A 16,597-nucleotide genomic window follows, 5' to 3' on the forward strand; every position below is an offset into this window, starting at 1 on the left:
AAGTTACCTTAAACTGGTTGTTGTGAATTTTGTATAGCAATTTATATTGTTTATTCGCACTATTGAAATTCGACTCAGTACACATTAAAAATAAGATTCATTGTGGTTGACTGTTAATCAATGAAGATACCTGACTATGAGTCTTAATGCTAGTAAGACTTATTTCACAGTGATAAGTATAATGTGACCAAGTATGTTGTGCTTGCTCGGTATCTTCGGTGAGATAGCACTATAAAAAGGACAAATATCCACTATGCCACGAAGATACAGTGCGAATATACCACAGCCTTCTAAAACATACAGACATTCACACAGCGAAACACAATGGAGGTTGTCCTCAAATGGCCCTGGCTGTTAATAGGACGTAAATATAATAAACAAAACCGCAGTTTAGCACCTGTTTGTTTTAAATACATGTATACATCAAAATAAGGGTCGTTTTGAACACAACACATTGTTTGATGTATCATGTATATCGTGTCATAAACTACCAAATAAACACATTAAAATACATGTTTTAATGGCAATTGTCAACACATTGTTTGATGTATCATGTATATCGTGTCATAAACTACCAAATAAACACATTAAAATACATGTTTTAATGGCAATTGTCATTATCAACTGTTTAGATATAATTACACGCATATAAATTGCTTCTTTGGTGTAGTTGATCAATATAAAACACGATAAAAAGTTTGTGTGCATCATGACTACCCTTGGGTATTAATGGGAATTGTTTTGGTCCCTACCGTTCTGAATCGAAACATTGACTTTGGAAATTTCAACTTATTTTACAGATTTTCTCATGGCAGTGTTCTACATATTCCCGGTAGTGATAGACCGTCTACTTGATGTCTGGCTAGCCGGCTTGTTCATGTGCAAACTCATCAAATACCTGAGTCTTGTCGTCTGTTTCGCTTCTACGTACATGTTGGTTGTCCTAAGTGTTGACAGACTGTACGCCATCGCCCGGCCATTGTCCGCCACGAGAAGAGGAATGGTGTACAAGTGGACATTGGTCATCTCTGCTTGGGTCATCGCCGCCATGCTTGGGATTTACGACCTAGTGTTTGCTGGCATACTCCGAGGAATACCAACCCCTGATAATGAAACACCGTTCTGTGAAATCTCCTACCCAGATAAACTGGTAATATTATCTTATATTGCGCTAATCGCCTTTGTTGTCTACTTCACAGACAAATAACTCATAACGGCATGGAATTGTCGGTTTTCAGTGTATCTGGTAATTTGTGTATTTGAGATACATGTATGTAGCAGTATACATATACCATATTTTTACTATGAATGTAAACCAAAGCAGCAATAAAAGTTCGCGATTTCCATTTCAAAAAAGGGCGCGTAGATTCTGTGATCTCTTAAATTAAAAAAAAATATATTTGAATTTTTTTTATCAATATAAATGGTAAAGATGTTAATTTCTGGATTAAACTTTCATCGCGCTTGTAACTAACACAGTATAAGGGTAAAAAATAATACAACATCCTTTTAATACAGTCACGTAGATCCCTGGAAACAATCACCATACAGATAGATTGGTCTTCAGTGGGCCTAGTTATCATTAATAAGCTTAGACATATCAAATTAAACAAAATTATTGTGTCTTTTTGTAGTGATGCTTTCGGTATTATTCTAGATGTTGAAGTCCCCCGCCTCAATACAGTAGATTCAGTTATATAATAAAGCTTTTATAATGTTTGATAATAGGAAAGCAAATCAAACATCCTACACAACCATTTTATGTCTGATATGTTATTTATCTGTATAGATTGAGTCATGCTTCAGTTTTAATGACATCATTTTGATGTGAGCTTCATTTCCTTCTGTTATCTATATTGGGACCTTAAGAATTTTAAAGTAAACTGCTTTCGTTTAACTTTACTTTGTTGACCTAGTACATGAACTGTCATTTTGCAAAGAACAATTGGTTGGGTGATCATTGTAGTAGACGCTCTAGTAACAGCCAGGGTAATTTAAGGACGATCACCCGGCATGGACTGTAGCACCATAAAAAAGGGTTCCAAGACACAAGAAGACAACACGATATACCGCAGACCCCCAAAATACGCACCACGCACTCCATACACGCAATACACCGTATACTTGTTTGTTTGTTTGTTTGATTATTTTAACGTCCTTTTAACATCTATGGTCATGTAAGGACGGCCTTCCATGTATGCGATGTGTTGCGTGTATGTTGTGAGGGGTGTGTGTTTTGGGAGAATGCGGTATATTCATGTTGTGTCTTCTTGTATAGTAGAATAATTGCATTTTTATAGTACTATAATACTGAACATGCCGCCGAAGACACCAAGCAACACACTCAAACCGGTCACATTATACTGACAACGGGCGAACCAGACGTCCAACTCCCGTTATATGCTGAGCTCTAAGCAGGAGCAGAAACTACCACTTTTATAGACTTTGGGGTGTCTCAGCCAGAGGGCAGAACTTATAGCCTTCCTCTCAGGGGCGAGCGCTCAACCAAAGGCCAAAAGTGAGGCTATGTCAAGGGAGACGTTAGGAAAAATAAAGTAATTTAGGAAGAAAGAAAAGATAAGATCCTAAATTAAGTCGCCCTTTACGATCATGCAATAGCGGCAGCAGGTACAATTCTAACGCCCTACCTGCAGGGCAGACACCGTATACACAAGAGGCCGTCCTTACATGACCCTAACTGTTAATAGGACGTTCAGTATGGAGTGTGACGCGTGTGTCCTGTATGTTACCAGAACAAACCACCAACAAGAATTTTCAAATTAATATGTTCATGTTGATGATAATTCAATATCAACTGTTGTTTTTTTCCGAAAAGGTCTTGTTTTGAAAGCCATAACCGTTTTTTTGTTTATACACGTATTATTTATTAATACCAAACATTGATATTTGCTCAATAATTATGTAAACATGTTCAAACATTAACATCTGATTCTCAGGAGCCTCTCCATTAAATAAGGTTAAGTTATCGGTTTCCTATGTATAAAACATTTACCTGTATATATAATTTTCCATGTGTCCCATTGTAATTTTTGGTCTTTATAGACATGTTATTATTATTTTATTGTTTGTAAAATGTATGTTGCCATCTTGTAGTGATAGGGTGACTGTTGTTCATCGAGTTTATCTAAGTCGAATAAGTTTATTTTCAAATTTCAAAAATTCATTTGCTTTTGTGTTTTCAAAACTTGAAAACAATTTTATGATATTTTGATCAATATCATAAGTAGGTCACTCGTTGGGAGACTTGTTTGTTCTTTACCAATGATGAGTAAATGATAATAAATTACCATGATAGAATTTTTCTTATGTCATGGCTATAGGATAATAGCTTAAGAACTTACAAGTAATTAATATTGACATTTCTCCTTTCAGAGGAAACTTTTGATCTTACTTTTTGCCTGTACAAACATGTTCGTCCCGGCTCTGATTATCCTAGCCTGTTACACGGCTATTGTCTTGATTCTGTGGAGAAGAGGAAGAAAGGGGATACCGATGACAAAGCGAAATACAGCAGGTACGATAACAATTGTGGATATCTCATCTTATAACGCCCTCGATACTTCAGGGATTACTTTCACTGTCGTTATACCACCTATGGAATTTACCAAAGCAAACCTAAACGCATTTATGGAAGAATAACTTAATTGACTTTATTATGTCCATATTTCTATACATTTTATTTAAACAGAAATGTGGAAATCCGGATGAGAAGCCTTCTGTTGAAGGAACACTGTAATATATTCAACATGTAACACGAATAAAATTTAGTTTGAAAAAAAAATCTGAATCATATGTCTACATAAAACGTCCTTTTGAATATTTGCAGAAAGCGACATACAAATTCAAAGCCGTACATGAAGTGTACCATTGTTTGATGCGCCTAATGTACACTACTAGGCTTTATTAGTTAAACGTCCTATTAACAGCCAGGGTCGTTTAAGGAAGTATCTGGTTTGGTGATGGAGGAAAGCCGGAGTACCCGGTGAAAAACCACCGACCAGCAGTCAGTACCTGACAACAGCCCCACATGGAATATGAACTCGCGACCCAGGGGTGTAGAGCTTGAGGTAATATATATCGGGGCATCTTAACAACACGACCACCGTGTTCCCTTGGACTAAACCACCTTCTGATATGATACAAAATAAGCATTTAAAAAAACCAATCACTCAACGCCTACATTCACATGTTTTGAAGATTAATGAGTTTTCGGTTTGGTTTGGTTTATTACATTTTCGTCCGATCACATGTAATAGCCAGTGTCATTAAGTGACACCCATCTTCAGCCATCAGGTTTGCAATGATATTGTCCAAGGTCGGGTATTGCGACAGTGATAGTAATCCCTGGCTGGAGTATCGAGGATTATCTAATCAAAGTTACCACGCGGTATCAAATGATGTAAAATCACCGGGGAGAAAACCCTAATAAAGAAGATAGATCGTATGCTACAAATTAACTGCGATAGGCCGAAGAACAACATATTTGCATATACTTTTTGGATCGATGACCTTATATTAAAAAGTCTGTTAAATCAACCGATCTTGTTTTATACGATGGGATTTATGTATAGTAATTATAAATTTGAGACAAACTTTGAAAAAATCCAATAAAGTAAATAGGTCTTTCAGCTCAGTGATTTCAAACTATTATGGAGATTCTAAACAAACGTAACCTGTATGAACTTTTATTTGATGTTAATATTTAGAATTTAAAATGTCATTTTTCTTGATCTTATTTATTGAGTTTTGGATGCTTATTAGAAGAATAGTGAAGGTCTTAGGACACCATCCTGAGTAACTTGTCATTTTAGGCATTGTGAGGTCACAATAGCAATATCAAAAGGGTATTTCTCTAAGAGGGAACATCGAGTTAATGTGTTAAATATCGACTTCAGCGTGACCATTGTATGCATTAAGTATGTATTAACCAATGACATCACCGGAAATCACGTGATATCCAAGATACAGTCATGTTAGGTTGGAAGGAATCAATCATATTGGGGTTGGACAATAGAGTTAAGATCTTTGCCCTGAACGCCATCGTTAGCAACGAGATGGTGCCCAAGAAAGAGAGAGGAGTTCACAAAGTGCTATTGATTTTTTTTCGTATTGCAATTTATTATTTTGGATTTTTTTTATCTTAAAGTTAAATCATAAGCTCCAACTTTTCAATAGTGGTAATGACGTAAAGCAAGTAACTTTTGTAGCTGAAGAAAAATGCTGATTCGTCTAAAACTGGTTTTGATAGAGAAAACATATCTGTTGACAGCGGTTAGCATAAGTTACCTAGCGTAACGATTCTCCCAGATGCATTTGAAGGATGTGGTTGTTATATTACCAAAGCTGTTTGAACTTGAAGTAAAATCAATCAGCCAAATTAACAGGACTTAGGCAATAGCAAATCGCATATTTCAAATCCATTTCTGGTGTATTACGTCTGAATCTTTCCTATCCATTGCTACATACCATCTATGTGTCTTTAAAGATTAGCTCCAAGCAATCGTGAAATACGTTTCCATAAAAAAGGCAAATTAAGGAAGTGAAATGTGGAACTGATCAAGACAGACAATTTCATACGATACCAAGGTTACACACCGTAATCGTCTAAATGGTAGGATTTGGAGTCAAGTTTTGGTCAAATCATTGGTTACAGCGTCCGATTCAATGCTTTCTCTCCAATTCCAGCAAGTAATATCATTTTAACATATACGATGTATCCTGTCTTGAACCTTTCTCGTACAAGCTTAGATTCTTACACGTGTCTAGCTTGCAGACAGCCTTTACTGACCTGACAGGCATCACCGAAAGTTGGTCGCTGGATATTAATGCTTTAGGATCGTCTGCATGAGACAGTCGTTGCCCTTTAATTACATAGGTATCGTGTTTTCTAATGAGTGCGATTCTGGTTTCATATTACTTTTCGTCCTATTAATAAGGCTGTCTATTCTGTATTGCGGTTGGATAATACTTATGTATTCCTTACTAAACACCAAGCATACCAGGAGTGAGACAATTAATTCGACTGTTGTTAGTATAATGTGACCGGGTAGGGTGTGTTGCTAGGTGTCTTTAGTGGCATGCTTCAATGAGTAAGTATTACACAAAGGGCAAGGGTATATACAAGAAGACACAATACGCACATACCGCAGTCTCCCAAAACACGCACCTCTCACTTTTTACACGGATGTCACCACATACACAGGAGCCCGTACTTGAATGACCTCCGCTGTTAAGAGACGTTGGACGTAAATATAATTAAACAAACAAATCTGACGACTAGTTTATATATGTGATATTTGTTATATCGTGAGTTTCTCGATACGACCAACGTCCTATTAGCAGATGGGGTCGTTTGATGACAACTTATCTTGCAATCGGTGTGCTGCATTTGTAAAGGGTGTGGATGTTTCGGGAGGCTGCAGAATGTTAGTGGAATAATGGAACTGTTACCTATTGTGTAGTGATATTACACTGATGTATGCTGCTAGAGACCATACATGCACACCTCAACCGGACCAAGTCCAAATCTGTGTTAAGCTAAGATTTAGACATTCTAAGAGGACGTTACAAAAACTTACATCATTAATAATTGGCTAAGTCTAAAACTTAAGTCTAAGACTCTTTCATAATCCTGGAGCGTGGTCGTATTATTCTTACAACGGTGGCTACCTTTATGCCAGACGAAGTCCTGATGTGATGTTTCCTGTCAGGACACAATACACTGACAGCATGGTGTTACTGATCTACTAATGAAGAAATTTTCAAAAATAAAAGTACAAAGGATCCCATTTAAAACTAATTTAATCACCAATTGATCAGAATCAGAAATGAGTAGTTCATCAAAGAGCTAAAGGACATCATCAGATTGAAAATACATACGATTATGCAGATTCAAAAATCGAGTTATGGATATATCACCAAAGATTTATAAGTGAGACTACGTCCTTGATATCACATATTTTAAGACTCTTGCATATGTGTATAACTGTATATTAAGGATAGGGATATTCTACCCGAGGGTCACAGCATCTAAAACCCGAGGCTTGCCGAGGCTCATACATGTACCGTGACGTTTAATTGCAATTCTACTGTTGTGCATTTCCGCCATCTTGAAATAAATTTGGAAAAAAAACTCGACTGTAAGTCAATTATCCATATATGAAAATTGCGTGGTATTTTAAACACTAATGGCGCTGTTTGTATCTTTTGCTAATAAAGTAAACCCAGCCTAGTTTCTGAAAACAAAAGTTTAAATTTTACCGGGAAAATAGTAATTAAAATATATGTATTACCTGTATATTTCAACTTCATTTATAGATATCCAAACCGACATAAGTCATATATGTATCAACAAGAAAAATACCTAGGGCATAATGCTCGACGTACATGTGTCATTGAGTAATACTCACAAAGCTATTTTGGCAATCTGATTAAAATACATATCTTTATTATCACTACGTTTGATAAGAGGATCTGACAACATCCCATTAGGTGTCAAGATGACCTGTGGAAATGGCCAATCAAATTGGCACTGCCAGAATCTTGAATGGGAACGAAATGGTTTGAAAAAGTTGTCTGAATTATTTTCGTGTATGTAGTTATCTCGCCCAAAGTGCACAACAAAGCTAAATGTATATGTATACTGGGACGAGATGGCGTTATCACTTGACGTAGTAATGTGTAGAAAATGCATTTGTACTGAAAGACACGTGGTAAAAGGTCATCCGAACATGACCCCTTACGGGATGTTGCCAGATCCTCCATTGCCGTGGTGCAATTCAGTGTAAGAAATACTGTCATCTGAAGTGACTTACAGATAATTAGGCGTCGTCAGTTTCTAAAAATATTGATAACTTAAAATTGCTTAGGTCGATTATTAATTTGATAATGACTAGTCCATATATATTCTACACAAAAATCTGTGACATTTCGCAAACCAACTTTTTATTACTGCACTGAATTAATTGATCGTTTTCTTATCCAAATATTTTCTCATGCCGATATTATTTCGCGATTTAATGGTTCTGCAGTAACTGCATTTGATACCATTACCGATTTGTTTTCACAGTAAGATATTGCACGTGGTATACATGTAAGATGAATTAAAACAATCATTTATTGTGTTTTCATACTAGATTTGATTTTCTAATTGGCTTTTATATTTCTATTCGTGCATATATGACAGAAATCTGAATATAGCGCGAAAGCCCCGCGTTATCATGACTTTACAATAGTAATATCGACACACCAAAACATTGAAATTAAAAAATAATGTCCTTAATACTTAGATGAAGTTTAAAGTTCACAAACACTACCAAGAACGAGGTCGTGAACATTGCGTGTCGGTCACGTGATCGACCAGTTCTATCCTCTCGAGAGACAGGTACCAATTTAACACTCTTCGCGAGCTCCAATTAAAGCACAGCGATATACGAGCTTGACCCCAAAGTGTGTTAAAATCCCGGCACTCGATATCGCTCAAAATCAATTATCTTAACCATTGTCAGAAGGGAGGGATAACGAGTGTTGAAATGGCTGCCCTGTGTACATGTAGTTTCTATGTTACTTCTGAGAATCGAGAATATCATAAGTGTATAAGGTCATATCTGCTGCTCGTTATCGAGTATCATTAAAGGGGTATCAATGTATGAATAGGGATCAATGGTACTCACAATTTTATCCTAATAAACCCTTAAGAAGTAGGGAAGTATTACACAAACCAAGAGGTCAAAAGGGTCTGTATCTCCCATTGAGGTGATCTCGAAAAGTCGATCCCCTATATAATACGTAGTTGGTACATTGTAACATATACATGTGTATAGATATATTATCGTTACAAATCGGCGTTAGAAAGTATTATTATAACAATAATTTCATATTCGAAAATATCAATTAAAATCAATTTACATAATGTATGTTTAAAAAAATTATTAAGCCAATATTTGCAAACAAGAGGCCCAAACGGCCTCAATAGTCATTTGATAATCATTTAAAGTTTATTAAACTGCCCTTACCTTGGTAATTGTATATTTCGTATAAAACAGTGACATAAAGATGGATTATTTTAATACTGTCATCTAAACATGATGCAATAGAAAGAAAGGAAATGACAGATAACTCGCAAGTTGTTTAGCCTATTTGTGACCTTGACTGAGGATCGAGTTCATTCATCAGAACAAACGTGGTTTTGTTTAGTTGGTATGGTGGACGAAAAGCTTGTCAGTCCGTTATCTAAGCATTAATCTAATATTAGGGCTATAAGCCTATTTATTCTGAGACATTCTAACGCATTTTCACCTGTTATCGTGAACTTTTTTTCGTTTATAACACTTACATCCTTAGCCGTGGTCCAACAGCTCAAAATCGATGTCGTTCATTTGAACACAGCCCTTCATCCCAGCATGCTACATGTCCGATATCCTGTCCCTAGGTCTCTTAGTTATTGACAAGATTCTTTTAAAGATTTTAGCCTTTTTGACCAATGTGACTTTAAATAAAGGCCAAGATCATTCCTTTGAACAATCCTGATAGTTCTTGATCAAAGCATGTTACAAGCCCAATATAAATACCTAGAAACGTGTATGTATTAAGAAGAAGTTTCTTTTATGAAAAGCACGCGACGAAAAAATAGAGCATGGAGACTATAGGTCTTTCTGACTCCTCATATCAGACGACCTATAATGTTTTAACTATATGTGGTACACAAATAACATAGGCCTAATAATAACATTACACGTCGTAGTAGCTTTCGGATAAATAGTGAGGCATATTTTTGACATAAAATTACAAATTATTTCATCATAAATCGGCTTAATAATGTGACAGGAAATTGGTGCTTCCCCACTCTATAAAATATCTTAATCATATAGAGTGCGAAAGCGTTAATCTCCAATAACGTCTGAGAAGAGGTCAAGGATGGGATTAATTTTGTCTGTAAACACTGATAGAGTGCGAAAGCGTTAATCTCCAACAACGTCTGAGAAAAGGTCAAGGATGGGATTAATTTTGTCTGTAAACACTGATAAGGGTCACAGTTCATAATTCTGATAAAATCATACGAAAGAAGTAATGATGACAGAAATGACACTACTGTAACAATAACAGTCTTCATTGATTTGTTGACATTCCGGTATGGCCAGGTGTCACAGGCTATCTTCAATGTAAGCTGAATCTGGCTACGAGCTGTAACATCGTGCCTGATTCTAGCCTCGGATCAATGACGAATGTTATATCGTTCTCGTACAGAATGCTAATCATGCTGTTTGATTCCGTAAAATGTATCGCTATTCTGACATAATATTATTAAGATGCCTAATGTCGATCATATGTTACAATTATGTTGTTGGATGTGCATTATGTGTAAATTAGAAATAAAATTGTATTTCTTGTGAAAATGTGTATCATATAAGATTTTGTTTTAATATTTTACTTGTTTTTATCAGGCAATGGATAAACATTAATCATTGTAACACATCCTGATCTAGATAGGAGTTATTTCCCTTTGTATCACTTTGTCAGGAAGAATCAAATAACTGTGAAGAAAGCTATTGGGTTAGTTAATCAAGCCATATCACTTCGGTTGTCTCCCCTCGAACCTAAAACTCTAATTCGTGAACCATAAATATCCATGTATATAGTTAACTCATCAATGTATTTGCATTCCACAATGTGTATTATTTGTCGTCCGTGTGCTGTTATAGTGTTTTTGAACTCTCGGTATTCATTGCTTTCTTCGGATCATTGATTCCATTTTAGGTAGACCGTCCCTTCTAGTTTTCTCTTAGGGATTTCGTTCATTTTTTTATATTTTGATTTTAGGTATACCCTGATCACAAAAACCGCATAAAAATTATATGTCACCGGGTTAATTTTTCTTCCAGGGTTGCTTAAAGATATGTATTAACGACTAAATATTCCAGATTTTAAGCATTTTTGAATAAATAATATTTCCTCCTTGTAACATCACTTAACATATAAAAAATATGCTCATAACATCTTCATACCTTCAGTAGGTGCTATGTAATGCATAACTATATCACATAAACTGGGTTGTCCACAATAAAACAAAATATTGTTATTTTAAAAGTAATTCCCGACCCAATTTTAGTGAAAAATTGCATCAAAATGGTCATGTTTCCTTTTTTTCTGAAAAAATGATCTCAAGAAAAATCGATTTTTTAGAATTTCTATAAAGATTGACCTATTTGCAATAAGAAAAGCCAATAAAAACTATACCTCACCGAATTATATTTCAAAATATGACCGATTTGCTTTCTAATACCCCTTAAATTTTGGCCTGAAAACGTTAAAAATAGGCGAATCCGTAGCACTTTTTAACGTTTTATGTTATTCATTTACCTTTGTTAGTTTTCTATATTTATTATATTATTGGAGCATACAAAATAGCATTATAATACATATCTTCATGATTTTATTTATCTATTATATAAAATATAACAAACCAGTTTGCAAGCTACATGTAGGCCTGACCTAAAACTTTCAAAAAGAGTCTAATTTAGCAGGAAAGCTTTTCTGAGACAAATATTTTGCTCTGTGTGATACTGTATTAAAATGGATTATTTTCCGTAACAGCATCTTTCAAATCATAAGTAAAGATTTAAAAAAAAAAAAAAATGAAAATATGTTCCAGCAATTTTAATTCCGTATATTGTTTGTCCGTTTCCGGACGAAAATTAGTATACCGGTACGTTGCGATTCGTATCTATCGAAGCTCAAAACTCGAATGTTTGCATTTAAAACATCGCTAACTTCCTTTAGCATTGATATACTGTGGGAATTAAGACCAATCCTGCAAAAACATAGGTACATAGCATGACGGTCATTCTGATGTTCAGTTACTAGGCCTATTAACTGATGCGAAGTTTTTCGTTTTGGGTCCCCGTCAATTCGTGTAACGTTATTCCATGTGATTGTGTAGCGACCAATATGATTCTTGGAATTTACTTCATGCACGAATCTTCAAAATTATACTACATTTACCGATTAGCACACAGTTCACACCTTTAGATTGGTAGACGTCAAGTAAACACTCGGAAAGCTGACAGACGAAATATTTGCGGATATCCGAAGCGAGTTATAATAGGTGGGTACGGAGAAATAATTTATGTTTGCTGGGATCTGGAACGCGACGTTACAAACGTATGACGTCACAGAAGGGACGGTCTACGTTAATCACATATTTTTTTTTTATTAAGAATTCAACAAATATAGCCCTACATCAATATAAATCGATAATCACATGGCTTTCAAAAATACATATATATGGAAATATATACATTATTGTTATTTTCGATTTCAGTCAGTGATTCTGGAAAAAACAACATGTTTCTTAAAATCGTATTTTAAAAAAGAATTTTTTTTAAATCCTTGATTTACGGCCGTTTATCAATTCCGTTGATGGAACAAAATTAAAACCCTCGGTAGTTTCTGCTTTTTGGTAAGACCATCTGCGATCGACATCACCTGAATGTTTACTTTCATCACTATTGTGATTGTTGAGTATACCATAAAAGTAAAGAAGATTTTATTCTCTGAATATATTTTAAAGCTTATGCCGTTACTTGATAATAAAGCAGGGTTTAATGTACATTATTTCATCATCTTCCTTATACAATTGGAATTTATCTAACAAATACCAGGCTTCAATATTTAATACATTCCAGGGTACAAAAACGCTTTGATACTCCTTGCTTTGATCATAACTGGTTTAAATTTGTTTCCTTCACAATAAAATTTTAATCAATAAAAATATTCTATGTTGAATTAACGCAGGTATTTATCTAAAAATGAGCAAAATATTGTTTCAATCTGTTCAAAGTACAGATCTTTAGTAACCACTATGTTCCTAACGTAGTGTATAGTTGATTAGATTGAATGGTGTTTGTGATTTGTACGTTTGTTATCGCAATACAGTAGGAAGTGTATCATTGTCCGCGCTTGTTTACACAGAACATATATTGTTTTGATATCTAACGCACCAGCGGCAAAGCACCCCACATAAAGACAAAATAGTACAGAGAGGCTGTGTCTGACAGGATTGATTATTAACACTTATATTAGGCTGTTTCTTGTATTCTGATAATAAACAATATATTTCCTGTTCGTTGCGGTGACATAGTGCTATGATTATTGAAAGAACAGACTCAATGCTTCGATGGTTATTTACAAACCTATGTAGAAGATGGCATGTTGCCAGGGTTTCCTTTATTCTTCAGAAATAAAAGTTTTTCTGGTAACTATAATGAATAGCTGTAATGGCTTTTTTTATATGACCTACATTATTAGCATTATTAGTGCGATCGTTGTCAATGTGGTAGTGTGTACTTCCGGTATAATCACGCGATACCGGAAGTCACTGTCTTGTCCTCTTTAAAATGTATTTCGTACTGATTTAGTGACACAACCCTTATAAAAAAAATAATAAAAGATTCCTACCTACGATATTCTACGATGAATTAACAACCCGTGAGGATATGCACTATATGCATCGCACAGTGATGGGTAGTGTGTTCACTAATTTGTTTTCAATCGTAAAGGACTTTCACCAGTATCTTAGTGTAACTATCTAGTTATCTATCAAAATATTTCATAAATATGAATGTATAGGTCATGTACTGCATCTATATAGTGCATAGATTTCTTACATATCGATGTTGTAATTTATAAATCAAATACCTTCTGTCTTATTCAATAGCTGCCGATTGCTATACTACGGACTCCAGGCTGAAGACAGATTCCGGGATTATCCACAGAGCTAAGATAAAAACTATCAAGATCACATTTGTGGTAGTGTCGGGTATGTATTTAACAATGCATTTAATACACTCTTGACAATCCTCGATACTCCAATGGTTACATTCAATGACGTTGTATCCACTCCTGGACTATCTTAGTAACTCAAGTAGAAGTTCGGAACAAAATAAAACTGACAACCCACATGCCCACAGAAACTACTTTTGAACACTAAGAGAGAAGGATGCCAAACTGCAAAGCCACACAGTTAACCGTTATCAAATTCCTTTGATGTTCGTCGAAGGACCAAATTACCCGTGTCTTCTGTTGCTCTCTGGCGTCAAGGGGTAGATATAACGATATCGTTAGTAACCACTGGCGTATCGAGAATGACATGTTAATTTTGAGCTCATGTTTCTTATCATCATATATTGGATATTGACTGAAGTTAACATAATCTTAATTAAAATGCTATCCTTGAGCGATTATTATTTACAATGTGGAAAAGATTTGCAGCTTGATTGCAATTAAATGTAACTTTTCTTTCACCAACATATGCAATCCTTTGCTTGCACCTTAAAACAACCCTTATTGCATAAAGCCTCAGTTCAGAAATTGATTTATGTGTCAAGCGTTTAAATACATTAGCATTTTTTTTCTTGTTTCTTTTACTTATTCACTGGCCTTTAATTTGGTTAGTATGCACCAATACCCATGCGCAATGAAAACGGAACGGGCGTTTTCCTATTGATTAATTGAATGTTCACATTACGTGGAAATTAGGAAACGTTCATATGCTCTTTACAAAGAATGTGGGAAAGAATAACTCTCTTACAAAAAGGATATGACAACATCCCATATGGGATCCCGTTCCGACGACCTGACAAACTGACTAATTAAAACACTACTTTTACATTTCTTGAATGCGACAAAATAGTTTGCAGAGCTGTCAAGAAACAGCTGTCAAGAAACAGTTTTGTGTATATAATAGTAATTTTGCCCAAAGAGAACAGCATTGTTACACTTGTCCATGTCCATGTATGCCGTGACAAAATGTACCTTTTCAGTCGATGTAGTTATATTGTTTGTTTGTGTTTTTGTTTAAGTTGCGTCCGATTAACAGCAATGATAATTTAAGGACGGGCTCCCCGTGTGTGCAAAGAGTTACAGTGTGTGAATGTCTTAATTTTGCCCAAAGAGAACAGCATTGTTACACTTGTCCATGTCCATGTATGCCGTGACAAAATGTACCTTTTCAGTCGATGTAGTTATATTGTTTGTTTGTGTTTTTGTTTAAGTTGCGTCCGATTAACAGCAATGATAATTTAAGGACGGGCTCCCCATGTGTGCAAAGAGTTACAGTGTGTGAATGTCTCTATGTTTTGGGAGGCTGTGGTATCATCGTGTTTTGTCTCTATCTTCCAAAAGACGCACCACACGCTACACAGGCGCTACCCACTGCATACATGGGAAGCCGTTCTTACATGACCATGGCTGTTAAAAGGAAGTACAAATAAACAGACAAATTCTCAGAAACCGGAGACTATAGTGATTGGGCAACTTATGGGGGAATGCCTTTTCACATCGACAAGTGAGTTAAATGCGTTCAATAAAGTGTTGTTTCTCCACGTAATTGTGTAACTCTTGTTCCTTTGTTACAGTGTTCATCGCGTGTTGGGGACCTTTCACATTTTACTCTATATTGATTCTGTATCACCTGGTGCCACTCAATGGTTCCTTCTTTATTGTTATGTCTCTCGCTCCACTCAACAGCGTGGCCAACCCTCTGGTGTTTCTCCTGTTCAACTACAAGACACTTTGTGAGCGGAAACGGAAATACAGACAGGACTACAACGGAACCACCACCACTACAAAAACCACGTTCACCACATACATTCACAAAGATTCTGATTGGTCGAAAAGTTACCCAATGGGGCGTGTGCATTAGTTTCATGGAAGTATTAACGTTATGTTTTGTGGTTGGACTAAATGTGTAAAATATATGCGTGCCAAAGGCCTACGTTGGATAGTGACTGTGATATATGATTTAAATTGTGTTATGATATACTGATTGGTCAAAACCATTCAATGGCTTTAACACATCCCAACGCATATCAAACGTTATCGATGATGAATTCTGATGGATTTGGAGCGAACATTTCAAGTGATAGATATTGTAATAAAGATATTGTAGCTCTGATTTCTAGTGAAACAAGATTAATAAAATGAATACCGTCGTTTCATTGTTTGTTTAATTTAGTATGATATTAACAACGCAATCTGATTGATTAAATAACAGATCTTTATAACCACTCCGTTAAATAGAGGATCTGACAGCATCAGATCAGGGGTCATGTTCGGGTGACCTTTATACGACGTGTACTTCATATCAAATGCAATTTGTACACCTTGCTACATCAATTGAAATATATTTCGTCCCAGTATATATAGATAGCTACAATTAGCTTTATTGTACTTTTTGGCGCGTTCACGAAATAATATTAATTAAAGTTTTTTTATATTGTATTTCGTCCCCTGAAATTCAGTGTCAAAATTTTGCAAATTCAGTGTCAAAATTTTGCAAGCAGCATTTCCAAAGGTCATCTGAACATGGCCCTTAATGGGATTTTTTTCAGATCCCCTTTATCAAATGAAGTGATTATATGATTCTATATTGGAATCAGATTAATTAACAACAATGTATTAAAGCAAAACAATGTGTTTTTTCACATTCTTATCACATTACATAGGTAGAATGTCGTCCTGAAATGGCTGTTCAAAGCACGTAAGACAAATCCAAGAAAAAATAACAAAAGTACCTTTT

At 35.4% G+C, this 16,597-nt stretch overlaps 1 protein-coding gene across 1 annotated transcript; it reads left to right on the top strand.

Moving 5' to 3' along the window:
- Nucleotides 1-324: 324 nt before the first annotated feature.
- Nucleotides 325-16,002, top strand: LOC138310045 (cardioacceleratory peptide receptor-like). Its single transcript, XM_069251193.1, has 5 exons — nucleotides 325-364; nucleotides 801-1,150; nucleotides 3,394-3,535; nucleotides 13,736-13,837; nucleotides 15,435-16,002. Exons 1-5 carry the CDS (start codon nucleotides 325-327, stop codon nucleotides 15,719-15,721), a joined length of 921 nt encoding a protein of 306 aa, XP_069107294.1. The 3' UTR covers nucleotides 15,722-16,002.
- The last annotated feature ends 595 nt before the right edge of the window (nucleotides 16,003-16,597 follow it).

Source organism: Argopecten irradians, chromosome 16 (genome assembly GCF_041381155.1).
Source record: "Argopecten irradians isolate NY chromosome 16, Ai_NY, whole genome shotgun sequence".
Lineage (NCBI taxonomy): Eukaryota > Metazoa > Mollusca > Bivalvia > Pectinida > Pectinidae > Argopecten > Argopecten irradians.

Bases quoted from the DNA above. Each gene is read 5' to 3' on its own strand.
- LOC138310045 (XM_069251193.1), top strand. From the start codon at position 325: ATGGAGGTTGTCCTCAAATGGCCCTGGCTGTTAATAGGAC. The intron at 1,151-3,393 runs GTAATATTATCT...TTCTCCTTTCAG, and splicing joins TCTCCTACCCAGATAAACTG to AGGAAACTTTTGATCTTACT. The intron at 3,536-13,735 runs GTACGATAACAA...CTTATTCAATAG, and splicing joins GACAAAGCGAAATACAGCAG to CTGCCGATTGCTATACTACG.